This window comes from Meles meles, chromosome 19, assembly GCF_922984935.1.
Source record: "Meles meles chromosome 19, mMelMel3.1 paternal haplotype, whole genome shotgun sequence".
In the NCBI taxonomy this organism is placed as follows: domain Eukaryota; kingdom Metazoa; phylum Chordata; class Mammalia; order Carnivora; family Mustelidae; genus Meles; species Meles meles.
In genome coordinates, this window is record NC_060084.1 from 32,781,225 (window position 1) to 32,808,986 (window position 27,762).

Below are 27,762 nucleotides of genomic sequence, written 5' to 3' on the forward strand. Positions count from 1 at the left end.
AGCATTAAGAGCTTTCTGAACTGGACATCTTAAATGGGTGAACTACAGGATTGTGATTTTTAGCTCAATGATGCTGCTATTAAAAAAAGGGGGGGGGCAGGACAAGCTGCCATCACAGCCCTATAAAGATTCCACATTCATTTTTATGCTACCATAAACCAACGTAAGAGGAAGAGAAGAGGGGCAGCTGTGTGGCTCAAACGGTTAAGTCACTGCCTTCGCCTCAGGTCATGTTCTACAGGTCCTGGGATGGAGCCCCGCATCAGGCTGCCAGCTCAGAAGGAAGTTGACTTCTCCCTCTCCCTCTGCCTCTCCCCCTGCTTGTGCTCTGTCTCTCTGTCTCAAACGAATAAATAAAACCTTTAAAAAAAAAAAAAAGAAAAAAAGAAGAGGACTAGAAGACTCTGTAAGTCAATAAAAAGAAGATTTATACATCCAGGTAATGAATGACTTACTCAAACCAAATGAAATCAAAACCACCTGACATATCAGTTAGCACGTGGACCAAGGGAACAGACAAAATTGTTACCATTTTTGAAACAGGGAAAACACCTGCAGACCACATTATATTAGGACCCCCACTGTCTAGGAATCCCAGAGTCACCATCCAAGGCCATTGACAGGTTTTAATGTAAAAACAATCTAATGCTCGAGTCCCAGTAGCTTCTCTTCATGTCACTGGAGAGCCCATGAACCTGCACCTGTCCATCCAAGCTCCCTCCTGGGTACTGCTGGTTTCATACGACAATCCTCAAGCATCCAGAGAAGGTAACAACAACACCTACAACAAAACCCCCAAAACCTCTTTTTACCATGCACTTCCTTACCAATGAGCGCATATTACATGTCCCTAAATTTACAATTACTTAGGGAGCCCTGTCGCATTCCACGGACAGGTGCACAGACCCGGACAATTCTTTGGCATTCTTCTCCACTGCACGATGCAACCACCCCTTTCTGGAACTGCTGAATCCTTCACCTCACGTCACTCCTCGTCAGATGATCTTCGGGCCAAGGACAAACAGCCACTGTCTGAAGTCAACAGTGCCAAGTCCATCACTGCCTCACTTTCAGATAAGAGAGCGATAAGCGTGAGAAAAATGAAAACATTAACACACTAGTGCAACCTCAGAGCAGAGCATCAGAACAACACACCTCCACAGATGTCAAAATACCAACACCCACACCACAAACCCATGGGGCAAAAATCTCACAACCATGGCACCAAGACAAAAACAAATAAAACAATAAAGCCTCATCTACTTGGGGGGGTAGAGTTGGGAGAGGAGCCTGAGCAGCCTTCAGAAAAGTGGTAAAGTTCCCTTCCTTCGCTGTTCGCCTCACCATCTTCCTGGCAACGTATGAGAAGAAACCCAGTGTGGGGTGCCTGGCTGGCTCAGTCAGTAGAGCATGCAACTCTTGATCTCAGGGTCGTGAGTTCAATCCCCACGCTGGGCACAGAGCCTATTAAAAAAAAAAAAAAAAAAAGGAAAGGAAAAAAAGAAGAAAGCCGGCGAGCTTACTTTGAGGAACACAGATGGAGACAAGAGCTAAAAAGCAAACACTCTGTGTAAAAGTATCCTTCCAGCGCTTTATTCACGAAAGAAAATAGAAAGTGCCTTGGATGTCCAACAATAGGGGAGAGCTTAAGTAAACTCTGGTACAGTCCCATAGGAAAATATATTTACCCCCTCCCAAAAAAAGGCTGCATTTATGGAAAAGACCATGCAAAATGTAGACTGGGGGAAGCACTAAGACCATGCATGCTAGTGAAAATTGTTTTTATTTTTTAAGCGGAGGAGGAGCAGAGGAAGAGAGAATCTTAATCAGGCTCGATGCCGAGCACGGGGCCTGACGTGGGGCTCGATCCCACAACCCTGAGATCATGACCTGAGCCCAAATCAAGAGTCAAACACTTAACTGACTGAGCCACCAAGGTGCCCTGATGAAAAACATTTTTTTAAACGGATCTTTTATAACGACACAGAGAAGAGTTTATGGAGACTCGGAAATAGTTGATACCTTAGAATGAAGAGCTTCTTTGAAATGGCCATGTTTGTTATTTTACAGGCAAACTGACCAAATATCCACGAAAAATTATTATATACACAACGTAAAGTTTCTAACACTATTACAATAGACAAGCACCAAAGAAAACGCAGAACATGTCAGATTCTCTTGGTATTTCTTGCTGTTTTGACACAATTATTCTAGCTACCATTATCTGTTAATCATCTTCACATCACTAACCTAATTCAGCATTTTTTACGGAATGTTTCCAAGTCAGCACCCAGCACACTGGCACGGGGCACACAGTTAGTTATTAGCAGACATTATGTGGCCAGGCAGAGCAGGGGGAAGAAGTGCTCAGCATAAAACCAAAAGACTCCTCATGTTTATGACAATTATGAACAAAAAGCTGACATTTGCTCTGCCATTTCACATCTTCACTCAAATCCCTGCAAGTTAGGTGACGCCCAGCAAAGTCAATTCCATCAGCTTCTGCAGCTCAGCCTGGCCAGAGGACCATTTAGCGCTGAACCATACAACCCCCCAACCCCCCACCCCACACCAGCAATCACACGGCACACGGCACACAGCACACGGAGCCTTGCAGAAGGATGCTGACCACAGCCCTGGAAACAGCCTCTGTGTTCATCAACAGGAAAAGGACTTCAACAATTATGGTACAGTGTTATAGCTGAATTCTCCATAGCGCTTACACAAACACGTCTCTAAGCGAAAGTTACAGAACGGTATGTATTTCTTTGGTCAGTCAACCTGATAAGGAAAAGTTCTAGGAGGATCCACAGGACAGTGGAAACAACCACGCCCTCTGAGGAAGAGGCTGGCATTAAGAAAGGCAGTCACGTGAGACTCTGGGCTTTTCTGTAACGTCTTCAAGTTTTTATGAGAATAAATGCATGCCTGCCTGACTTATGTAATTACAATTTACGACAAATCTCGGGGTCGTACACTACCTATGCTTTATCTAGTACTCCATTAAGGGGATTCCAATCGCTATGAATGCAGGTGGTTTGAATCTAAGTGAAGACACACCGTCTCCACATTTAAATACACAAACATTGCCCTCTGTGCCTCTCCAACAATATGCTCTTCCTTGCTTAAAAACAAATGCGGGACCCCCCCACAAAAAAATAAGGGGAAAAAGTGCTTTTAGTTCAAGACCAAATTTCTTAAACATCTTACACATCATCTCAAATTCTTTAATAACCATTTTTACTTTGAATCCAAAAAATGACAGCGTTACAAGACCTGAGCCAAACTTCACTTCATTAAAATGTCTGTTGCCCACGTAAATATTTTTGAAATTGTTTCATTCACCTGGTCTGGTTTTAATCAACCCAGACGAAGTGAGGAGGAGGCAGGGCAAGCGCAGCCTCAGACGATTTCCAGGACCTCGTCTCCCTTCCAGGCAAGGAGTCCCTCCACCGCAGGGAGGTCTGAGGTTCTGAGCTCCCTAGGGGATTTGGGGAATTAGCCAGGTCTGGGAACCCATGCTTTAAAAGATGCTCTAAGCAGTCCTTCTCAACCTGTGCTGCACACGATGACTATTTCTTACAGCAGGATGTGAAAGCCACCCCTCCCCCAGGCAGGCCTACTGAATCAAAATCTCTGAAGAGCGGGTTCCAGTCATCAGAATTATTTTATTATTTTTTTTTAATTTCCTCGGATTGAGAATGCTGCTTGGAAGTAACTGGTTTAGGAGCTCCTCTTAGCTCATTAAGCAGAACGCCATTCTGTGCCTGGGCTGCACGAACGAGCAGCATGCTAGGGGAGGAGCCAGGACACTGACACAGGGCTTTATTTGCAATCACACAGTTTGGGCTCATAGGGCGCAGACTCTCGGTGCACTGAGACCTACTACAAGGTAGGATTAAGCAGGTCTGACTGCAGATAAAGGTAATGTGAAACTTGGTGAAGTCTTTTAACCTCTCTGAGATTCAAATGATCGATTTTTTTAAAGGGACTGGAACAAATGACCTCAGAAGATCATTTGATCTCAAACCCCATGATGATTGTACCCCATGATTACAAGTCAGTCAGGGCTATAAGCAGAGTTAAATGAATGAATATCATCTACAAGTTTCAGATTCATCAGATATATATCTCTGTGCTTGTCTACATAAAAACCCCATTCCTCATCACACCGTAAGAAATCCTGACTGAACACAATGACATTCTATCAGATCAATCATAAATGAAAATTACACTAGACAAATAAGTCCCAAGATAAATAAAAACATGTGGCATAAGAGAAATTTTTCAAATAACTTGCACTTTTTCCTTGGCAACATTCTAATTTTTAGAATCTTTTTTTCCATTTTTAAAAATTGCAGTAAAGTACACATAAGATTTACCATTTGAACCATTTTTAAGTGTACAGTTCTATGGAATTAAGTACATTCACAATATCATGTAACCACCACCACTATCCACCTATGGAACCTTTTTTAAAACCACTTTATTGAATTATGATTGACATAAAACAGAACTCGGTAAGTCTGGGGATAGTATATACTCACGAAAACTGTCACCACTATCAAGGCCAGCAACATAGCCACCACCTTCCCAAATTTCCTCCTGCCCCCTTTATTTATTTTCTAGTTATAAGAGCTACTCTCTTAGCCAATTTTAGGTATACAGTACAGTCTTAGAAGTTATAGGCAGGGACGCCAGGGTAACTCAGTCAGTTAAGCAGCTGCCTTCGGCTCCAGTCATGATCCCAGGGTCCTGGGATCAGGCCCCACATCAGGCTCCTTGCTTAGCAGGGAGACTGCTTCTCCCTCTGCCTGCTCTGCCTGCTGCACCCCCCACCCCACTTGTGCGCACATGCTCTCTCTTTGACAAATACATAAACAATCTTCATTTAAAAGAAAAAAAAAGAAGTTACAGGCACTATGCTGTAGAGATCTCCAGAACTTTTTCACACTACACAACAGTAAGTTTACTCCAGAACTTTGTCATCTTCCCCAAATGAAAGTTTGTACCCATTAACACTAAAATTCCCCATTCTCTTCTTCCCACAGCCCACGGTAACCACAAATCAGCTTTCTGTCTCTATGAATGACTACTCTCTAGGCACCTCGGAGAAACGGAATCATTCAGTATCTGTCCTTCATGACTGGGTTTTTCTCACTTGGCATGTCATCAAGGTTCACCCATGTTGTAGCACAAGTCAGAATTCCCTTCCTGTTTAAGGCCAAATAATATCCACCGTATGCATATGCCACATTTTGTTTATCCATTCATCCACAGCACTGGAGCTGCTTCATTCTGATTTTTCTAACCACGTGGTATTCTGAAGTCACATACAATAACGGTGCGTGAACCTTACATCACCTCATTTCTCGTGGATAAATAAATACATACCTGAGCACACAGACCACATTCTAGAACATAAAACACACTTCAACAAATTTTAAAGAATAGCAATCATATAAAGTACGCTCTGGCATTAAACTAGAAATCAGTAAAAAAAAAAAAAGAAAAGAAAACTGATGAATCCCAAAATACAATATTTGGAGATTAAACACATAATACTTGGAGATTAAATAAAACATAGGTCAAAGAAGTCTCAAGAGCTATTTCTAAATGAAAATACAACTTATCAAAACTTGTGAAATTTAGAGAAAGCAGCACTTATAAAAAAAATTTATAGCACTGAATGCAAATATTAGAAAAAACAGATCTAAAAATCAGTTATCTAAGTTTCTACCTTACAGAACTAAAAAAAAATGAACAAATTAAATTCAAAGTAAAAACAAGAAAATAGATAAAAATAAGATCAACAGAGAAAAATCAAGGAAACCAAAAGGTGATTCCCTGAAAAGGTGAGTAAAACTGATAAATCTCTAGCCAGATGAACTGAGGAAAAAATAGAGAAGACACAAATTACTAGTATCAGAAATAAGGACCATCACTACTAACCCTAAGGACACTAAGAGGACAGTAAAGGATTATTATGAACAACTCTTTTTTGATAATCTAGATGAAACAGACCAATTCCTTGAAAGAGATAATCTATCAGAATTTACACAAGGCGAGAGGCACCTGGGTGGCTCAGTTGGCTGAGTGTCTGACTCTTGGTTTTAGCTCAGGTCATGATCTTAGGATACAAGGATCAAGCCCCACAAGAGGCTCCCTCTCAGTGGGAGTCTGCTGGTCTCCTCTCTCTGCCCCACCCTGCCGCCCACCCCTGCAAGTTCTCTCTCTCTCTCTCTCAAATAAATTTTTTAAAATTTTAATTAAAAAAAAAAAACTTACACAAGGTGAAAAGAACCATCTGAATAGGTCTATATTTACTAAGGAAAGTGAATCAATAACTAATACCATTTTAAAACTGAAAACAGGTGAGTTCACTGGTGAAATCTACCAAAAGTTTAAGGACGAAATTATCTCAATTCTCTGCAATCTCTTCCAGAAAACAGAAGTAGAGGGAATACTGTCTAACTCGTTCTATGAGGCCAGCATTACCCTAATCCTCAAAGCAGACAAAGACATTAGAAGAAAGAGAGACTACAGCCAGTATCTCTCATGAAAAAAATATTGGTGAACTAAATCCAACAATGTACCAAAAAATGATACACCATGACCAAACAGGATTTATTTCAGGTATGCAAGACTGGTTCAAGATTCAAAAATAAACATATGTATTCCATCACATCAACGGGTTAAAGAAAAAAAAAGTCCTATGATCTCATCAAGAGATACAGAAAAAGCATCTGAAAAAAATCCAACACCCAAACAAAAATTCTCAGCAAACTGGAAACAGTGGGGAAGTTTCTCAACTTGATAAAGAACATATACAAAAATCCTACAGCTAACATCAAACTTAACAAGGAGAAATTAGTCACTTTCCCACTATGATTAGGAACAAAGCAAGATGTCCACTCCCATCCCTCTTATTCAGCATATTAGAAAGAAGCCTTAGCAGATGCAGTAACACAAGAAAAAAAAGTGTACAGACTGGGAAGGAAGAAATAAAACTGCTTTTGTTTGGTGATGACATGATTGTCTACGTAGAGAATCCCGAAGAAACAACAAAAAAATTAATAAGTCATTAAGGTTGCAGGATACAAAGTTAATAAACAAACGTCAATTGCTTTGTTATATACTGGCAATAAACAACAGGAAACTGAAATTTAAAATGCAATACCATTTACATTAACATCCAAAAAAAAAAAAAAAAAGAAGAAGAAGGGGCTCCTGGGTGGCTCAGTTGTTAAGCGTCTGCCTTCGGCTGCCTTTGGCTCAGGTCATGATCCCAGGGTCCTGGGACTGAGCCCCATGCCGGGCTCCCTGTTCTCCCACTCCCCCTGTTTGTGTTCACTCTCTCACTGTGTCTCTCTCTGCCAAATAAATAAATACATAAATCTTAAAAAAAAAAAAAGAAGAAATACTTACTTATCAATCTAACAACATATGTATAATACCTCTGTGAAGAAAACCACAAAACTCTAATGGAAGAAATCAAAGAAGATCTAAAGAAATGGAAGGCAATCCCAGGCACATGGATAAGAAGACTCCCTGTCAAGATGTCACTGTCATTCCTTTCCAACTACATCTACAGATTCAATGAAATCCCAATCAAAATTCCAGCACGATTATTTTACGCATTATCAACAAACTGATTCTAAAACTTATATGGGAAGTTGTAAAAAAAAGCCCCAGAATAACCAGTACAATACAGAAGGAGAACAAAGTTGGAGGACTGACACTACCTGACTTCAAGACTTACTAAAAAGTAAAGTAAGAAAAAACAAAAACAAAACTAAAGTAATCAAGGCAGTGTGGTGCTGGCAAAAGAACACACAAATAGATCACAGAACAGGACAGAGGGCCCAGAATGAGACCTACACAAAAGAGTCTCCTGACCTTTTTTTTTTTTTTTTAAAGATTTTATTAATTTGACAGAGAGAGACACGGTGAGAGAGGGAATCCAATCGGGGGAGGGGGAGAGGGAGAAGCAGGCCTCCTGCCAGGCAGGGAGCCCGATGATGCCGGGTTCCATCCTAGGACCCTGAGATCATGACCTGAGCCGAAGGCAGACTGAGGTAGACGCTTAAGGACTGACCCACCCAGGTGACTCATCTACTGATCTTTAATAAAGGAGCAAAGGCAGTTCTGTGGGGAAAAGATAGTCTTTTTAGCATAGTGCCAAAAGAACTGGACATTCACATGCAAAGAAATGAATTAGACACAGATATTCCCCCTTTCATAAAAATGAGCTCAAAATGGATGACTGACCTAAATGCAAAACACAAAACTATAAAATTCCTAAAAGATAACTTAAGAGAAAATCTAGGTGACCTTATGTTTAGCAATGACTTCTATCAGACACGATACCAAAAGCACAATCCAGGAAAGAAAAGTATTGCTAAACTGAATTTCACTAAAAATAAAAACTTCTGCTTTGCAAAAGATACTGTCAAAAGAATGAAAAAGCAAGCCACCGATTGGGAGACAATTTTTACAAAACACATATCCAATTAAAGGACCAGTATCCAAAATATACAAAGAACTCTTAAAATTCAAAAGTAAGTGGGGCGCCTGGGTGGCTCAGTGGATTAAAGCCTCTGCCTTCAGCTCAGGTCATGACCTTAGGGTCCTGGGATCGAGCCCTACATCAGGGTCTCTGCTCAGCATGGAGTCTGCTTCCCCCTCTCTCTCCGCCTGCCTCTCTGCCTACTTGTGATCTCTGTCTGTCAAATAAATAAATAAAATCTTTAAAAAAACAAATTCAAGAGTAAGGAAATAAAACCCGATTAAAAAACAAGCAAAACGCCTAAGCAAACACCTCACCAAAGAATATACAGAGGCAAATCAGCATACGAAAAGATGCTCAACATCATGTCAGAAGGGAACTGCAAATTAAAATGAGATACTACTACACACCTCTCAGACTAGCCAAAATCCGGAACACTGACAATACCAAATGCTGGCAAATGCGGGGAATGGCAGAAACGCATTCATTGCTGGCGGGCATGTAAAATAGCAGTCACTTTGTAATACAGTTTGGCGGTTTCTTTTTTTGTTTATTTTTTTTAAGACTTTTATTTATTTATTTGGTAGAGATCTCAAGTAGGGGGAGAGGCAGACAGAGAAAGAGAGAGAGGAGGAAGCAGGCTCCCCGCTGAGCGGAGAGCCCTATGTGGGGCTCGATCCCAGGACTCTGGGATCACGACCTGAGCCAAAGGCAGAGGCTTTAACCCACTGAGCCACCCAGGCGCCCCAGTCTGGCGATTTCTTAAAAAACCGAACATACTCTTCCCATACGATCTAGCAATCTTCCTTCTTGGTATTAACCCAAACACACAAAAACCTGCCTACAGATGTTTTATTCCTAACTGCCTAAACTTGGAACAACCAAGCTGTCTTTCAGTATGTAATTGGATAAACAGCGTTACATCCATACAATGAAGTAGTATTCAGCAATTTAAAAAATACAAAGGAAAAAAAAAGAGCTATGGATCCTGGAAAAGATATGGTGAAAGCCTAAATTTGTTACCAGTGAAAGTAGACAGATATGCATGATTCCAATTACGTGACATTCTAGAAAACGCAAAACTAAGAAGACAGTGAAAAGATCAGCAATTGCCAGGGGCTCAGGCAGAGGGAAAGATGGGATGGGGAAGCACAGATGACTTGTCAGGCAGTGAAACTATTCTGGACGATGCTATGATGATGAATACATGTCACTATGCATTTACCGAAACCTACGAGGTGCACAAAATGAAGACTGAACCCTAATGTAAACCACGGACCTTAATTGTAATGCATCGGTATCTGGCTCATCAGTCATAACAAGTGCAAGACGTTAAGTGTAGGAGAAATGGGAAGGGAGCAGGGGAGTGAGGGAGTATACGAGGACTCTGTACTTTCTGCTCAATTATCCTGTAAATACAACACCGCTCAAAAAAATTTCTACTAACACACACGCACGCACGCACGCACGCACACCTTGTGGTGGAGGAAAAACAGAGGAACAGCTACCTCAGAACAGAGGAGTCCTTGACTATCTCTACATTGCCTGGCCTCAGAGATTACCTTACGTACTACTCTTCCAGAAGGGGCTACCACAAACTCCTAAGGAAGCTGAAGGCAAGCTATGACCTTGAGGCCGGGTTCTGGTCATCATCTTGGAGCCCTCTTTTACTGAAGCCAAACAGCCCTTTCTTTACACAGCTGCCACCAGGGCTTGCTATGTGGTTTTTATATGTAAATAGTAGCTTTTAAAATAAATATTTGATGGTGGGGGGAAAAAAATCACTAGATTTACTACCGGTGGGTATCCTTTCTAGAATACCATATAGGTTATATTGGCCTGAGGGCAGGAATGATTCACGCTAAGGTTAAAGACTGTTAGAACAAGAGGAAGAAATATAACCCAAGTTTAATTTCAAGGACAAATGTGTTATTCCTGGTTGTTGCATTAAAGCTGTGAGGACTCAGTCTCCTAAGCAGAGGCTCTCGGGCCACAAGATCCACCATGGTTTTCTTCAGCTAACACAAGCAGAAAGCAAAGGTAAGGGATGGCTGCGGCAAGGGGCTCCCTGGGCAGTCCCAGCCACCCGTGGAAGGACACGCGTGGCTCACTACAGGGGAGAAGCAACTGCCTTTTCCACACATCCTGTGCTAGGCAGCCCAAAGCCCACCTCGGTTTTTTGACGCTGCCCACCTTGCTTCCTTCTGCTCATGCACAGAGCCAGTGGGACATTATATCCCGCTTCTCACCCTTATCCCTTGTCCCCTGTAAAAACTGCGCCCTTAGGATAACCAAAGAGCTGAGGAGGAAATGTTTCTCCTTTCACAAGTGTTGCAGGTGACAACTGATGGAGGTTCAAGAGAATTAGAATATTTTAAGTTTACAACCCTAATAATGAACAAATAAATAAAGGCAATGATCACTAATGGCTACTAATATCACAAAAAGAAAGACACTCAGACATTATGTGTCTTCTGGAAAAGTAAACATCACCATCTATGAAGTATTCTTTTTTTTTTTTTTAAGATTTTACTTATTTGGAAAAAAAAAGATTTTACTTATTTGGGGCACCTGGGTGACTCAGTTGGTTAAGTGTCTTTTTTTTTTTTTTTTTTGAGATTTTATTTTTTTGACAGAGAGAGACCCAGCGAGAGAGGGAACACGAGCAGAGGGAGTGGGAGAAACAGGCTCACACCAAGCAGGGAGCCCAATGTGGGGCTCGATACCAGGATCATGACCTGAGCTGAAGGCAGACGCTTAACTGACTGAGCCACCCAGGCGCTCTCCTCTAGGAAGTATTCTTGAAAACAAAAACAAATAAAACATAAACAAGCCTCTAGATCTAATTACAAATTTATAGAAAATACAGGGGGACAAAGGACCATATTAAACCGACACCAAGGGAACGCAATCAGCAAAACTCAGCAGAAAAGTCTACAGGAAAAACTCGATTTCTTCAACAAATAAATTTATGAGGGGAAAACAGATGGCAGACAAAGCTGCAGATTAAAAGATTTAAAAGGCATTTCAACTGACGGCACTGCAAAACCTCATATGGACTCTGATTTTAACAAACCATTAAAAAATAATCATGGCCCAATGGGGAAATACGAACATTGGATGCTTGACGCAACTAAGAAAATACTGTACATTTGTGTAGGTGTAATGACGATATTGTGATTATGGTTTCTTTTTCAGTCCCTATCTAGAGACAAAGCCTGAAACATTTACACAAAACAATGTGACATCTGTAATTTGCTTCAAAATAAAGGGGGGTAGGAACGAACGTAAGGTGGGCAGGTGAGGTAAGTTTGGCCAGGGTTGATCACTGCTGCATGATGAGTACATGGAGGTTCGCTATCCTACCCTCTCTACTTCCATGTTGTTTGTGATTTTCCACAATGAAAAGGTTTTACAAAATTACCCGGAATAATTCCAGACCTCCTTTGGTTAAGGTCTCCATCACAGTAGATTCTGCTATCTACCTCAAATTTGCTAAATACTAGATAACCAACTTGTCCCTTAAGGGCTTTCTCATTTGAAACTGATACAATTTTTCTTTTCCAACCCTCCACAACCTAACCGATCTTTCCAAGTATCAGCAGAAATCTCCACCCAAAGCTTGCCCCTCCTTCATTAGTCAAAAGCAACTTTTCTACCTTATGCACTGTCTATCCAAGTGGACCCTAATTTTCCAGGAGGCAAGGAACATGTTTTACTGTCATCACTTCCCACAGTCTAGCACAATAGTTTTGCACATAACGGGTGATTACCCAACCAAAAAATATGTGGGTCAGGTCTGGCCTGTGCAGGGTTGAGTGGCAAAACCAACAAGTAATACAAGATCAAGAGCAGTGGACACATTTACAAATCCTATAGGTCATGAAGAATGGATGAATGCGCTGTGAAAGATCCATACAACGGAATAAATACTACTGACGTGAAAAAGTAACACCAATATTACACACAACAGAATGGACAAATCTCCAAAACATCATGGTAAGAGAAAGAAGTCAGGTATGAAACACTACAGAGTATGGATCATTTCACTTACATGAAACCCTAGAAAAGGCAAGTGGCTGCTTAAAACAAGAGATGAGGTAAGAGGATGGACTATAAGGGCACAAGGGTACTTTCTGAGTGATGGAAATGTTCTTTATCTCTTTCTATATCTTGACTGTTATAGTTATTACAACTGTATATATCTGTCCAGTCATCAAACTGTATAATTAAATGGGTGACTACTATAATTGCACATTATACCCTAATAAAACCATTTTAAATATCATAAAATTAGAATTAGAAATTATAGATATTTGTGGGGTGTTTTAAAGATTTTATTTATTTGTCAGAGAGAGGGGGACAGAGAGAGAAAGGATTAACACACAAGCAGGGGGAGCAGCAGGCAGAGGCAGAAGCAGGCTCTCCATCGAGCAAGGAGCCCAATGTGGGACTTGATCCCAGCATTCTGGGATCGTGACCTGAGCTGGACAGATGCTTAACCCACTGAGCCACCTAGGCATCCCTGTGGGGTTTTTAAATTTTTACTTATGTGAGAGAACATGAGCAGGAGCAGGAGAAAGGGCAGAGGGAGAGGGAGAAACAGGCTCCCCAATGAGCAGGGAGCCCAATGTGGGGCTCCATTCCAGGACCCTGGGATCATGACCTGAGCCAAAGGCAGACACTTAACCAAAAGAGCCACCCATGTGCTCCAAAATTATAAATATTTGTAATAGGACAGAACAAGAGCTCTTACAAATTAGTAAGACAGGCAGCAAAAGGGGCGCCTGGGTGGCTCAGTGGGTTAAGCCTCTGCCTTCGGCTCAGGTCATGAACTTAGCATCCTGGGATCTAGGCCTGCATTGGCTCTCTCCTCAGCAGGGAGCCTGCTTCCCCCTCTCTCTCTGTCTACTTGTGATCTCTGTCTGTCAAATAAATAAATAACATCTTTAAAAAAAAAAAAAAAAGAAAGAAAGCTAGGCAACGCTCTTCCCACCATCTTTCCATGCCACCATAATGGTATACACGAATGTCCTGGCAGATGCTCTCAAGAGCATGAACAATGCTGAGAAGAGAGGCAAACACCAGGTTCTTACTAGGTCGTGCCAAAAGTCATCACCGGGTTTCTGAGATGATGAAGCTCGGTTACACTAGCAAATCTGAAATCACGAATGATCACAGAGCTGGGAAAATTGTGGTGAACCTCACAGGCAGGTTAAACAAGTGTGGAGTAGCAACCCCAGATCTGATGTACAACTTAAAGATCTAGGAAAACGCAGAATAACCTGTTCCCGTCCCCCCAGTTTGGTTTCTACGACCTCAGCTGAATTCATGGACCACAAAGAAGCATGACGAAAACACACAGAATGGAAAATCCTGGGATTCTTTCTCTAGGGATGGAATGCAGAACACGCAAATAAAATGTCTCAATGGACCCAAAAAAATAAAAAAAAATTTTAAAAAAGGCAAGGAAAGAAAAAAAAAGAAAGCTAGGCAAGGGAAATAAGCAATTAAAAATATAGCCAATTAATGTGAAAGTATGTACAAATTATGTCAGTAATATACTATTTTTCACCTATCAATCTGGCTACAAAAAATTCTTTTGTATTGGTTTTAAATATAACATTTAGCATTGGTGAGGGTTTAGGGGAAACTGGGATTCTTGCACACTGATGATGTAAATGTAAACTGGCTCAATCTTTCAGATAAGAGTGGCAAATGCCTTACAAGACACAAATACCCTCCAGTCTAACTTTATGTGCCAAGACAGTTCTGGGAGAAAGAATAGTCTTTAACAAATGGTGCTGAGACAACAGGATAGCCACAAGCACAAGAATGAAGTTGGACCTCTACCTCACACCACATACAAAAATGAACTCAAAATGGATCTAAGACCCGGGGCGCCTAGGTGGCTCAGTCAGTTAAGCATCTGCCTTTGGCTCAGGTCATGATCCCAGTATCCTGGGATCGAGCCCCCCATTGGGCTCCCTGCTCGGTGGGAAGTCTGCTTCTCCCTCTCCCACTCACCCTGCTTGTGTTCCTGCTCTTGCTATCTCTCTGTCAAATAAATAAATAAAATCTTAGGAAAAAAAAAAAAGAAGCATCCAACTCTTGATCTTGGCTCAGGTCTTGATCTCAGGGACATGGGTTCAAGCCCTGCATTTAAAAAAAAAAAAAAAAAAAAAAAGGAGCTAAAACCTAAACATAGGAACACTTGCCTGGCTCACTAAGTAGGTGACTCTTCATCTCGGGGTCATGAATTTGAGCCCCATGTTAGGCACAGAGATTACTTAAAAAATAAAAAATAAAAATAAAATAAAATACCTAACTGTAAAAGCTAAAACTGTAAGACTCTTAGAAGGAATATGGGTTAATTTTCATGACCTTGAATTAGGCAGTGGTCTCTTGGATATGACACCTACCTAAAGCACAAGCAACAGAAAAAAAAATAATGCGCATACTGGAATTTATGAAATAGGAAAAAAACACCCCTTTGTACTTCAAAGAATACTATACAGAAAGTAAAAAGACAATCCACAGAAAGGAAAACTTACCTGGAAATCATCTATCTAAAAAGAGACTAGGGGCGCCTGGGTGGCTCAGTGGGTTAAAGCCTCTGCCTTCAGCTCAGGTCATGAACCCAGGGTCCTGAAATCGAGCCCCACATGGGGCTCTCTGCCCAGCAGGGAGCCTGCTTCCATTCCTCTCTCTCTGCCTGCCTCTCTGCCTACTTGTGATCTCTGTCTGTCAAATAAATAAATAAAATCTTTAAAAAATAAATAAATAAATAAATAAATAAAAAGAGTCTAGTATCTAGAAAAAATAAAGAAATTTTCAACTCAACAAAAACACAAGCCCATTAAAAAATGGCCTATAAGCACATGCAAAGATATTCACCACTAGTTTTTGGGAAATGCAAATCAAAACTACAAGGAGATACTACACACCCAATAGGATGGCTATATTCAAAAAGATAATGAAAAAAGTTGACAAAAACACGGAGAAACTGGAAACCTCCTACATTGCTGGTGGGAATGGAAAATGTTACAGCTGCTTTTTATGATCCAGCAATTCCACTCCTAGATATCTATCCATGAGAAATAGAAACATATGTCCACATATAAACTTGTACGTGAATGTTCATAGCAGTATTATTCATAATGGCCCAAAAGTGGAAACAACCCAACTGTCCATCAGCTAGCTGGTAAATGGATAAGCAAAAAGCCACGTATTGTATGACTCCATTCTTATGAAATGTTCAGAATAGTAACTCCATAGAGACAGGAGGTCTGGATGAGTTTGCCAGAGGCTGGAGGTGAAGGGTAGAGTGGGGAGTGAAAATGGGTATGAGATTTTGTTCTAAGATGATGAAAAAGTTCTGGGATTAGAGGCCCTAAGGCGGGCCCCAAGAGGACACAAGTTGGTTAAGTGGCTGCCTTCTGCTCAGGTCATGATCCCAGGGTCTTGGGATCAAGTACCACATCGGGCTCCCTGCTCCATGGAAAACCTGCTTCTCCCTCTCCCACTTACCCTCTTTCTCTCCCCTCTCTCGCTGTATCTCTGTCAAATAAATAAATAAAATCTTTAAAAAATAAAAATAAAAATTACCTTAGAGGGGCATCAAGGTTGTCAGTTGGGCGTCCAACTCTTGATTTCAGCCCCAGGGTTGTGAGAGCCAGCGACACGCTGGGCACAGAAGCTGCTTAAGGTTCTCTCTCTCCCCCTCCCTCTAACCTTACCCCTTGCTTGCATGCTTGCCTGTGCACTCTCTATCAAAAATATATAAATAATGCCTTAGAAATAAATTTTATATGAAAGACATTCATTCTACTAATAATTTTTCATTGGTCAAAAAAAAAAGAATGCCCATGGGGCGCCTGGGCGGCTCAGTCAGTTAAACGGCGGACTCTTGATTTCTACCCAGGTCATGATCTCTGGGCTGTGGAACCCAGCCCCGTGTCCAGGTCCACGCTCAGCTCAGCTCAACGCAGAGTTCACCTGAGAGTCTCTCTCTCCTCTGCCCCTCCCTCACCCTGCTCGCATGCTCTCAAGATGCTCTCAAATGAATACATAAATAAAATCTTAAAAAAAAAAAAGTATACCCACAGTATTCTAATGCCCTTCCCCCAAACAAGAAAACAATTTTGGGATAAAACCAGTTCTAACTTCTGGCCTCCAGATTGTGAGAGAATAAATTTTTCTTGCTTAAAAAAATTTTTTTAATTCTTTAACAATTCTTTGATTTTTTAAATTCTTTAATTAATTTTTTAATTCTTTAAAAAAGAATTTTTAATTCTTTAAAAAAGGGGGCACCTGGGTGGCTTGGTGGGTTGGGCCTCTGCCTTCGGCTCAGGTCATGGTCTTGGGGTCCTGGGATCGGGCCCCGCATTGGACTCTCTGCTCAGAGGGGAGCCTGCTTCCCCCTCTCTCTCTGCCTGCTTCTCTGCCTGCTTGTGATCTCTCTCTCTCTCTCTCTCTGTTGAATGAATGAATGGAATCTTAAAAAAAAAAAAAAGGAAGAGCTTATTCCTTTAAAAAAAATTGGGAAAAAAACTGTGAAGCATACTCACAGTAGAAATCCATATTGATAAAAAGGAAATACATGTATACATATGGTAGAAGTTTAAAAATATTCACACCAAAATGTTAGCAGTCCTTATATCCTGGAAGTAGTATAATGGGGACTAGTTGTTTTTTTTTTTAAGATTTTATTTATTTATTTGAAAGACAGAAATTACAAGTAGGCAGAGAGGCAGGCAGAGAGAGAGAGGAGGAAGCAGGCTCCCCGCCGAGCAGAGAGCCCGATGCGGGGCTCGATCCCAGGACCCTGGGATCACGACCCGAGCCGAAGGCAGAGGCTTTAACCCACTGAGCCGCCCAGGTGCCCCGGGGACTAGTTTTTTATTTCTTTGGTTTGGCTTTATTTTCTAGTTTCTTGGCAATTAGTATTAATTAGTAGTAGTATTTAAACAATCTGTTGATTTAAAAACAAGTATTCTAGAGGACAGTGGTATTAATACCTCATACCAAGAAAGAAAGGCTGAATAACTAACTTCAAGGAATAAAGACATCAAAATTCTGGACCTCATCAGACACCTAACACTTCGTTAAATCCAAATTACTGGAAGTTAACTTTTAAACCTCTACAACCACGCTCCTAATGGAGTCTTACTTCTGCTGTGGCAGAAATTTATAACACTTGATGGTAACTAAAAGTTACATTATTTTGACAAAAATCAAAACAGTAAGGGAAATATGAAGGACCGGATCCCCGTTCTCAGTCCAGGAACTGGTTCTGATGAAACACGGTACACTGGAGGACTCAGTGTGCAGATGAAGCATTTACTCTGCACAGTGTGAAGGCATTGTTCAAATATAAAAATACAGTTAAAAAAAAAAAAAAAGGAGGGCACCTGGGTGACACAGTTGGTTAGGCACCTTGATTCCTCATTTTGGCTCAGGTCATTAATCTCAGGATCGTGAGATCGAGCCCTGTGTCAGGCTCCATGCGTCACCGGGAGTCCACTTGAGGTTCTCTCTCCCTCTCCTTCTGCCCTCCCCACCCCGTGCGCACATTCACGTGCTTGCTCTGTCTCTCACATCAATAAAATCTTTTTTTAAAGATACTGTAATTTCACCAACAACAAAAACTACCACTAACAAGTGTTTACTCCCCAAAAGACAGACAAGCTGACAGAAAATAAAGCTACTTGTCACCTACAAAAGGACAGAACTGAAAATTTTGAAATCAACTCTGCAGTTGTATTTTTACATGTTTTTAAATAAAAAGTGAAAATAGAGCTCTTCTTCAGACTAGTTTCAAAGAAAAAGCAACACGTAAAGGAAACACTGCAAAGTACTTCAGAGAAAAAGAAAAAGAGTTAAAATGAGTTTTACTTAGAAATGTTTAATTAAGGACATTCTCAATACTGCCAAGAAGTTTGTAAAATAAAAATAGAGTTGGGGTGCCTAGGTGGCTCAGTTGGTTAAGCCTCCAACTCCTGGTTTCGGCTCAGACTGTGATGTCAGGGTTGTGAGATTAAACCCCATGTTGGGCTCTGCAAGTTCAACACTGAATCTGCTTGAGATTCTTTCTCCCTCTTCCTCTGCCCTTTCTCCACTCCCACTCTCATTCTTTCCAAATAAACAAGTAAATAAAATCTTAAAAAATAATAAAATAAAAAGTGAAGTTAAAATTAGGTGAGGCTATTTACGAGGTTAATATGACAAAAACACAATGAACCATCACTACCTATATTAGAACAACCAAAGTAGGGGGCGCCTGGGTGGCTCAGTGGGTTAAAGCCTCTGCCTTTGGCTCAGGTCATGATCTCAGGGTCCTCGGATCGAGCTCCACATCGGGCTCTCTGCTCTGCGGGGAGCCTGCTTCCTCCTCTCTCTCTGCCTGCCTCTCTGCCTAGTTGTGATTTCTCTCTGTCAAATAAATAAAATATTTAAAAAAAAAAAAAAAAGAACAACCAAAGTAAAAAACAGTGGTAACACTAAATGCTGACGAGCATGCAGAGAAATGGGATCTCACACATCACTGATAGGAATGTAATACGACACAATCACTCTAAACCAGAGTTTAGTAGTTTCGTTTAAAACTAAATATGGGGCGCCTGGGTGCCTCAGTTAAGTTAAGCGACTGCCTTCGGCTCAGGTTATGATCCCAGGGTCCCTGCTCAGTGGGGAGCCTGCTTCTCCCTCTCCCCCTGATGCTCTGCCTGCCTGTGCTCTTTCACTCTGTCAAAAAAAAAACAAAAACAAAACAAAACAAAACAAAAACCAGAAACAAAAACTAAATATGTAACTGGGGTGCCTGGGTGGCTCAACAGGTTGACCTTCTGGCTTTTGGTTTCAGCTCAGGTCATGATCTCGGAGTTGTGGGACCAAGCCTTGGATCAGACTCCATACTTGGCACAAAGTCTGCTTGGGATTTTCTCTTTCTCTCCTCCCCTTGTCCCTCGCCCAGACGTACACACTCTCTCAAATAAATAAATAAAATAAAAATAAATGTGTACTTACCATATGATGAAGCACTTTTAGGCATTTACCCCCCCCCAAAAGGAAACTTTATGTTCACTCAAAAATGTGTATGCAAAAGTTTATAGCCACTTTATTTGTAGTAGCCAGAAACAGGAAACTCTTCTGGTATGTCCTTCAATGGGTGAATCATTAAACAAACTATGGTACCTCCACCCTTTGGAATACTACTCAACATTAAAAAGGAATGAACTATTAATACATGAAACAATTTGGTAGATCTCAAAGGAATTATGGTAACAGGAAAAAAGCCAAAGTAACATACCGTGTGATTCCATTTATCTAACACTCTCAAAATAACAAAATTACAGAGATGGAGAACAGCTTCGTGGTTGCTCAGGGTTAGCGACGAGCATGAAAATAAAGGGTTAGCATAAGGGATCCCTGAGGTGTTGGTATTGTCCTGTATCTTAATTATGGTGGCGTCACACAAATCTACACATGACAAAACTGCACAAAACCACACACACACTAATGAACACATGTAAAACGGGTGAAATCTACATCAGGCTATGAACTGTAACAATGTCAGTTTCCCGGGTTTGATATTAAACTACAATTGTATAACATGTTACCACTGCATGAAACTAGGTGAAGGGAACATGGGATCCCTCTGTACTGGTTTTTTTTATTTGTTTGTTTTTTGGTTTTTTTTTTTTTGCAATTTTCTGTGAATCTGTATTTCAAAAGAAAAAAAAATTAAATGAGGCTATGCGTGAGAAGGCTAATATAGCAAATAGAAAAAATTTAACATAGCATTTGGAACATGGTAAAAAGGCTACCATGAGCACTTTGACTTTTCTGAGCCCTTACAGTCAATCAACTAATTTGAAAACACAGGTTTCTGCAGATTATTCAAACTATTTCAGCTGAGACCATGACTGGAGGTAGAAGTCTTGAGTTTAGTTGCTAGATACTACATGGAATCTCTCATGGACAGGGCAAGATTTCTTCCAGCCTTGAAACTACTTAAGTGAGTAAGAAACCAGTGCACAACATAAACGTCTCCAAAATGTTCCTTTCTAAAATCTATGACTTCAGGGGCTCCTGGGTGGCTCAGTGGGTTAAAGCCTCTGCCTTCGGCTCAAGTCGTGATCCCAGGGTCCTGGGATGGAGCCCCGCATCAGGCTCTCTGCTCGGCAGGGAGCCTGCTTCCTCCTCTCTCTGCCTGCTTCTCTGCCTACTTGTGATCTCTGTCAAATAAATAAATAAAATCTTTAAAAAAAAAAAATCTCCAACTTCAATCTCCTTAGGGTCCAAAGCTTAGTATACAAAAGTCTCCTGTATCATTGAATAACACTTGTAAGATGAAAATAAATGTCCTGCCTGCTGTCTGGATCCAAATTAATGTAAAGTCTAGCTCAAGGCCATCCTCTATTTCCAATATTCCCTTAGGAAAAGAAATAATTCCCCATCATGTTAAAAACAGGAAAATGAACTGAAAGTCTTTATGGTATTCTGCAGCAGCTGAGTCCCTAGCAAATATTCTAAAGGATAGAAAGAACATTCTTCTGAATTCCTCAAGCAGGCTCTGAGCTGTCCAGTTAGCTCTGCGGGAATGAGCAAAGACAGGAGTCTCAGACCAGCTGCTGGGAACTAGACCCTGATTCTTCAAATAAGCATCCTCTTTGGCCTAGCGCCCCCATTCGGCATTACTCCACACCTGTGTGTGTACGTGATTAATACAGTCTCCAGTGCCGTGGGTGTGATCCTGAAATAGCTTCCTCCGCCAAATATTACTCCAACAGATTCAACAGAAGGGAGAATAGAAAGCTGAGTGAAATTATACAACAGCTTGCTTCTCTAGCTTCCATAGAAAAAGTGGCTGAAATGTTTCTCAGCTTCAGCAGGTATAAGAATATCTAAATACAACCATCTGACCAGTGCCCATATCAGCAGGGGAGCCCCTGGATTTTCTTCCCATGAACTCTTCTGGACTCCTAACACTAGGCTGTACTGGCAGGCGTCTCATGGAAGGAGCTGTGCTAGAAGGCCATCTATCACACCAGGACCCACCCTGTTATAACACACGCTCCCCTTCCCCGCCTTGGATCCTTCTAGTAGCCCTTTCCCATCCTTCCTTTACTGCAACATCTTAAACCTTCTGTGTGAACCCAGGGTAAACTCCAAAAAGCTCTATTCACTCACTGGTTCCTCAACAGCTAAAAACCTAATGGGGTTTGAAAAAAAGACTCCACACCTTGACACATCAAGCATTCTGACAGCGACAGTGTTTAGGTCACAGATTTTAAGACGAAAATGAGTCGTTACATGGAAGTATCTTAGGTGAATACATTATACTACTAAACTTGAGGAAATCCACAAACATGAATTACACTGTGCAGAATCTATCCATAGGACACCTAATGTCTTCTTGATATCAAATGCAGCAAAGTTCAAGGACCTGAGGGTTCTAGTCCCTCAAAGAATGACTGTGGGCTACATCTGCAAATGCACAGAAATTAATACTTAGGGCAAGAGCTTGGAATAAGGTCTCTAAATTCTTTTATACTCAACGCCATGTTAATCTGCCTGATCACCTACTTCGGAGCCCAGCATTAACAGTGATCCCATTGATCAGAGCTGGAGAAATTAGCAGAAAGAGGCCGTAATGCCACTGCTGAAGAACAGCGTCAGCATCCTGGACTTAGCGCGATCTAGAGTACCGTGGATGTCAGGAAGGACACTGTCCCGCTGCAGCAAAGCGGACTACGCCTTGGTCCCCAAATTTCAACTCACCGCTAGACAGTCAGCTAAACGTCACCTTGTATTTTTACTCAAAATTCACCATCCCACCCCTGACTTGCAATGATAACAGCAGTATTTCCTCATGCTGGTTCAAGGCTACAACGTGATTATTCAACCCAGGAAGGCACTCAGGATCCTCTCCACCCTCCCCTGTAGCATCACTCACGAACTCACTCGTTCTCTACCCTTCCCATCCCCATGAGCCCCCATCAAGAAATTACCCCTTAAACCCAAGTTTCCCAGCAAGGCCTTCTCGAAGTTGCACAGCCAAATTCATGCTCTAAAACATTATTTTGAACAAGTCATCCAAGCCTTGAAAAAAAAAATACCTACAGATCTGGCAATGCAGCCAACACAAACCCATCCTGATGAGCTTGGACAAGCTCCCAGCACCTTCCACAAGAACTTTCTAGACACAAGGGGGCTCAAGACCAAGGACTCTGAATCTCCAGAAGGTAACTGCGTTCATTACTTTTTTGACATCGTTTCTTTCTCTATGGCAATCAACAATTAAATCTTTGAAAAGGGCTTATGGCTCATTTTCACAGACAACCAGAAGGAGCAGGTGGACTGCTTCCTACACCACAGCCAGCCTTGGAGGGGAAAGAATTCCAAGAAATAGATGGTGAAAGCAACTTTAAAAAGAAAAAAAAAAAAAGTAACACGAGCAAACTCCCTGAGTCTGTGCGTACACGGAGAAGGCTGAGGTGGTGAGCGGATTTTTAATTTTTTTTTAATTTTACTTTTAAGTAAATGTAATATGTCTGCCCAAAATGGGGCTCGATTGCACAACCCCAAGATAAAGCAGCACGTGCTCCACAGATTCAACCAGCCAGGCACCCCCAGTTAGATTTAATTTTGAAAGAGAATATGTTTTTTTTTTTTTTAATATTTATTTATTTGACAGAGAGAGAGGTGTCACAAGTAGGCAGAGAGGCAGGCAGAGAGAGAGGGAGAAACAGGCTCCTCACCGAGCAGAGAGCCCGATGCGGGGCTCGATCCCAGGACCCTGAGACCATGACCCGAGCCGAAGGCAGAGGCCTAAACCACTGAGCCACCCAGGCGCCGAAATCCAAATATCTTACTCTACATTTAAGTAAGCTCAGTTAGTTAAGCATCCAACTCTTGACATCAGCTCAGGTCATGATCTCAGGGTCAAGAGACAAAGCCTTGCATTGGGCTCTGTGCTCAGCACAGAGTCTGCTTGAGATTCTCTCTCTCTCTCTGCCTCTCCCCACTGCTCATGCACACACTCTCTCTCAAGTAAATAAATAAAGTAAATCTTTAAAAAGAAAGATAGATGGATGGATGGATGGATGGATGGATGGATGGATGGGACACCTGGATGGCTCAGTGAGTTAAGCGTCAGCCTTTGGCTCAGGTCACGCTCCCAGGGTTCTGGGACAGAGCCCCACATCGGTCTCCCTGCTCAGCAAGGAGCCTGCTTCTCCCTCTGCCATTCCCTCTGCTTGTGGTCTCTGTCTCAAATACAAATAAAATCTTTAAAAAAGAAAGAAAGAAAGAAAGAAAAGGAAAGGAAAGGAAGGAAGAAATTTCTATCTTGGCAGCCCTTGGGTTGCTCAGCTGGTTAGGTAACCAACTCTGGATTTCTCCTCAGGTCGTGATCTCAGGGTCCTGGGATTGAGCCCTGCGCGGGGCTCCACACTCAGCATGCAGTCTCTCCCTCTGCCCCTCCCCACCACTCCTGCGCACTCTCCCTAAATGAATAAAATCTTAGGAAAAAAAATTCCATCCTAACTTGAGACCTAGTAGGTTAGAGAAAACATATATATGAAAGGGAAAATAAACAGAGGCAGGCTATAGCAAGAGCGGGAAGCAAGTAATTCAAGAGTTGGAAAAAGGAACCACAAAAATGAAGGACTTGGGATGACAAAGTCAGGATTTTGAACTGTATCTTGGAGTGTTCAGGGAGTATGTCAACCAGTTTGGCTGGGGCAGAGAACACAGAGACCAAAGAAGATGGGAGAGAGTGCATGTTTACAGCCGTCCCACAGTTCCAGTCCATGGTTCATACGCCTTCTACTCCTCTCCCTATCTGGACATGAGTCAGTGCAGAGGCCAGGAACCACTACAATTTGTTGACCTATTAGCTAAACGTCAATCCCCAGAACTCAGAATGTCAGTAACAGTTTTACTAAATTTGATCTCAGAACAGCGTTAACATTGAGGTGCACCATGAATTCAGATTTTTAAATACCTGTACTAAAAATAGCAAAACTATTGTAAAAGTCAAGACAAGGATCTACAAATCAAAACAAGAATTTTTAAACTCAGACACTCTTCCAAAAACTGCTTAAGAACACAGAAAATTTTACTACTGACGTCCTCTAAAAGAAAAGGCAGAAGAATGGAAAGTCTTAGGAAGTGATAAAGTTTTAAAAACAGGTTTACAATCAGTTTTTAAACAGTAATACCTCTGGGAAGTGGAAATTCTTTAATCCCTTTGAGGGCAATATATTTGAATCAGGAACAACAACATCCTGTCTCTACATAAGTTCAAATGTGAACCTTTTACAGTATCCCTAACATTAAACAGCAAGTAGAGGAGAGGACCATTCCCAATCTGTCTTTATCAACTATCTTTGCCAGACACATATGCAGAAGCTTCAGTAAAACGAAACTAGGGAACTTCAAGGTTTTAGTTGACAGTGATTACTTAACTGGAGCTTATTTCTGCGAAATGAAACTACCAAAACCTTTAGATATCAACTCGCTTGTTGCTAAACCACAGGTCTATGCTTCGGTCTTGGAAATGCTAACAGGATAGAACCCATGAGCCTTTTATTAAAACGTGATGACCATGGAGAGCGCCCTTGAAGCTTAGCAACAGAGAACTCAACTCTAAAAGGTTCCCCTCTGGAAAGTGAGGATGGGTTTGACATGTAACCCAGCGCCAGTCCTAAAACACTTGACTGCATTTTCCATAAAAGGTGGGAGTTGGAATAGTAGCATACAGCAGACACCAGCCCACTAGAAGCAGATGGAACCCACCAACTCATTTTACCCAGACCTCCAAAAAGGTACACAGAACTGTCTGTGCTTGCCAAAGCAGGGCAGATCTGAATGGGTGAATATACGAAAATGTTTCACAAAGGATTACTTATGGTATTGCATTTGCCTACTGGAGCCCCCAGTATAAAACAGGATCTGAAAAATGAAAAATAATTTGAAAGCTCATTCTCCATATCAAGCTAAACACAGACACACAGCCCTAATTTTTATTTTACAAAATAAAAAAAGGCTCAGTAACCTATTCCGTCTCAGGGGCTCTTCTAAAAGGGCTATCTGGCCGGAAACATTCCCTGCTTATGTCCATAGTTCACCAGGGGCCAGGTAAGATTCCATTTTGTAACAGCTGAACTTTATACAGAAAGTCATTAATGGTGCAACATTCACTTCTAGCATGAGCCTACCCACCCCCCCACCCCCACCCCCAGAATGAAAAACATTGGCTGTATCTGCCAGGATGACACCAAACGGTGAGAAGCTGGAGCCGAGGCTCCTGAACTCCTAGAAAGTTCCATTGGCCTCAGAAGAGCTCACTATCTCCTCCAGCCTAAACTTAGCTGTCACCCTATTTCTCAATTCCCACTGAAAAAGGCATTGCTAGTACCAGAAATTTATTTTAAATAAAAACTTAAAAGATGGGCAAAAGGGTCAACAGCAGGCAAAACCTTACAGGGCTGACAGGATTCCTGTTTGGGATTGGGGGAGGGGGAGGAGCTTTCTGGATGTTTCTATCCTTGGCAAGGAAAGCACCTTCAGGTCCTATACCATCGAAAGGCACTAACACAGGAATGTTCTCAGGGAATCAATGATTTTCCTGTGCTAATAGACTTCATTTTGGGGTGTGCTGATGGGGAGCAAGATGGGGAGGGCTGGAGGGGGGAGAGAAGAAGGCGTGTTTGATTGGGGGGATGGGAGGAAAGAACAGATGGATAAGGGGGCCAGGAAAGGTGGGGAGAGTGTGGATGACTAAGGGAGGTGAGGGGAGGATGTGGATGGCTAAGGGGATGTCCAGAAAAGGCCTGGAAGGCTGAGGGGAAGAGGAAAAAGGTGTGGACCGCTAAGGAGTGGGGGAAGGTGTGGATGGTGGAGGGATGGAGGGAAGGCCATCATCCCCCAGGGAAGCGGCAACGAAGGCAGTTCGAAGGGGGTGGCCTCGCCCAGGCTCCCCCCAATCCACCTTCTGTGGGCGTGTGCCCAGCTGCGCGTGTGCAAGGGCCAGGCCACCAGGCCGCAGGGCCACCACTCACCCCACGACTCCCTGGTTGTAGTTCCTCCGCTTCCAGGGTGTCCCGCTGTACACGCCCCCGCTGCCATCGGCCCGGCGGCCCCCCGCGGCCCGCCCTCCGCTGGGCTGCAGCAGGCTGTAGTTGAGTCCGTAGGTGCTGGCCTTATTATCGCGCTTCCTCTTGTTGCTGCTGCCTGAGGCCGGGTCCGCGGGATCCGCGGTGGGGACGGCGGCGGAGGAGTGTGGGGACGGGGACGCGGAGGGGGACGGGGACGCCGAGGGGCCCGCGGCAGCCCGGCGGGCCCAGGCCGCCGGCTGGTGGTGGTTGTTGTTGTTGTTGGTCGTCTCCAGGGGCAGGAAGTCCCGCTGCTCCGCGGACTGCGCGTGGCCGCCCAGCAGGCGCTCCCCGGAGCGGTACATGCCGGCCGGGGCCGGGGCCGAGGCCGGGGTCGCGCCGCCGGGGCTGCCGGGGCTGCTGCCGCTCCCGCCGGTGGCCGTGCTGCTGCTGCCGCCGCCGCCGCCGCTCGCGCCGCCGCTGCTGTGACAGTGGTGGTTGAAGTAGAGGTTCCTCAGCCCCTGGGTCGTCTCCCAGATCTGCATCCACAGACTGTTGGACGGTCCGAGCTGCTCTGGCTGGAACCAGGCGATCCTCGGATCCATCAAACGGCGGCGGCCGCTGCCCCCGCCCCTCCCGGCCGCCCGCAGGGCCGCCGCCGCCGCCGCGCCTCAGGCGCACGCCCGGCCTCGGCGGCTGCTGCTGCTGCTGCTGCTGCTGCCGCCGCTGCTGCCGCTGCTGCTACTGCTGCTACTGCTGCTCGGGGCCCGCCGCGGGCGGCGCGGTCGCGCAGGGAGCCCGGCCGGCGCCGGCGGCGTCGCTCCCGCCCTCGGGGGCTCCGCGGGCCCTCCCCCCCCTCCCTCCGCCCCTCCGCCGAGCCCCTGTCACTGGGGTCCCCGTGCAAATGGCGGCGGCGGCGGCGGCTGCGGAATAGGGCGAGCAGCGGGAGCAGCGGCAGCGGCGGCAGCAGCGGCAGCGGCGGCAGCTGGGGCAGGGGCGGCGGCGGCAGCAGCGGCAGCGGCGGCGGCGGCGGCAGAGGCGGCAGCGGCGGCGGCGGAGGCGGGGGCAGCGGCGGCGGCGGCGGCGGCGGCGGCGGGGGCGGGGGCAGCGGCGGCGGCGGCGGCGGCGGCGGCGGCGGCGGGACGCGCC

General features: G+C 43.5%; 1 protein-coding gene across 2 annotated transcripts in view; it reads right to left on the reverse strand.

The window, feature by feature from the left end:
• Positions 1 to 27,352, reverse strand: part of TENT4B (terminal nucleotidyltransferase 4B) — a 66,882-nt gene extending 39,530 nt beyond the window's left edge. For both annotated transcript variants that reach the window (XM_045988059.1, XM_045988058.1), the window contains exon 1: positions 26,581 to 27,352. In XM_045988059.1, coding sequence (XP_045844015.1) covers positions 26,581 to 27,218 — 638 coding nt within the window. In that variant the 5' untranslated portion in view covers positions 27,219 to 27,352. The remainder of the gene's footprint in view (positions 1 to 26,580) is intronic.
• Between the last annotated feature and the right edge of the window lie 410 nt (positions 27,353 to 27,762).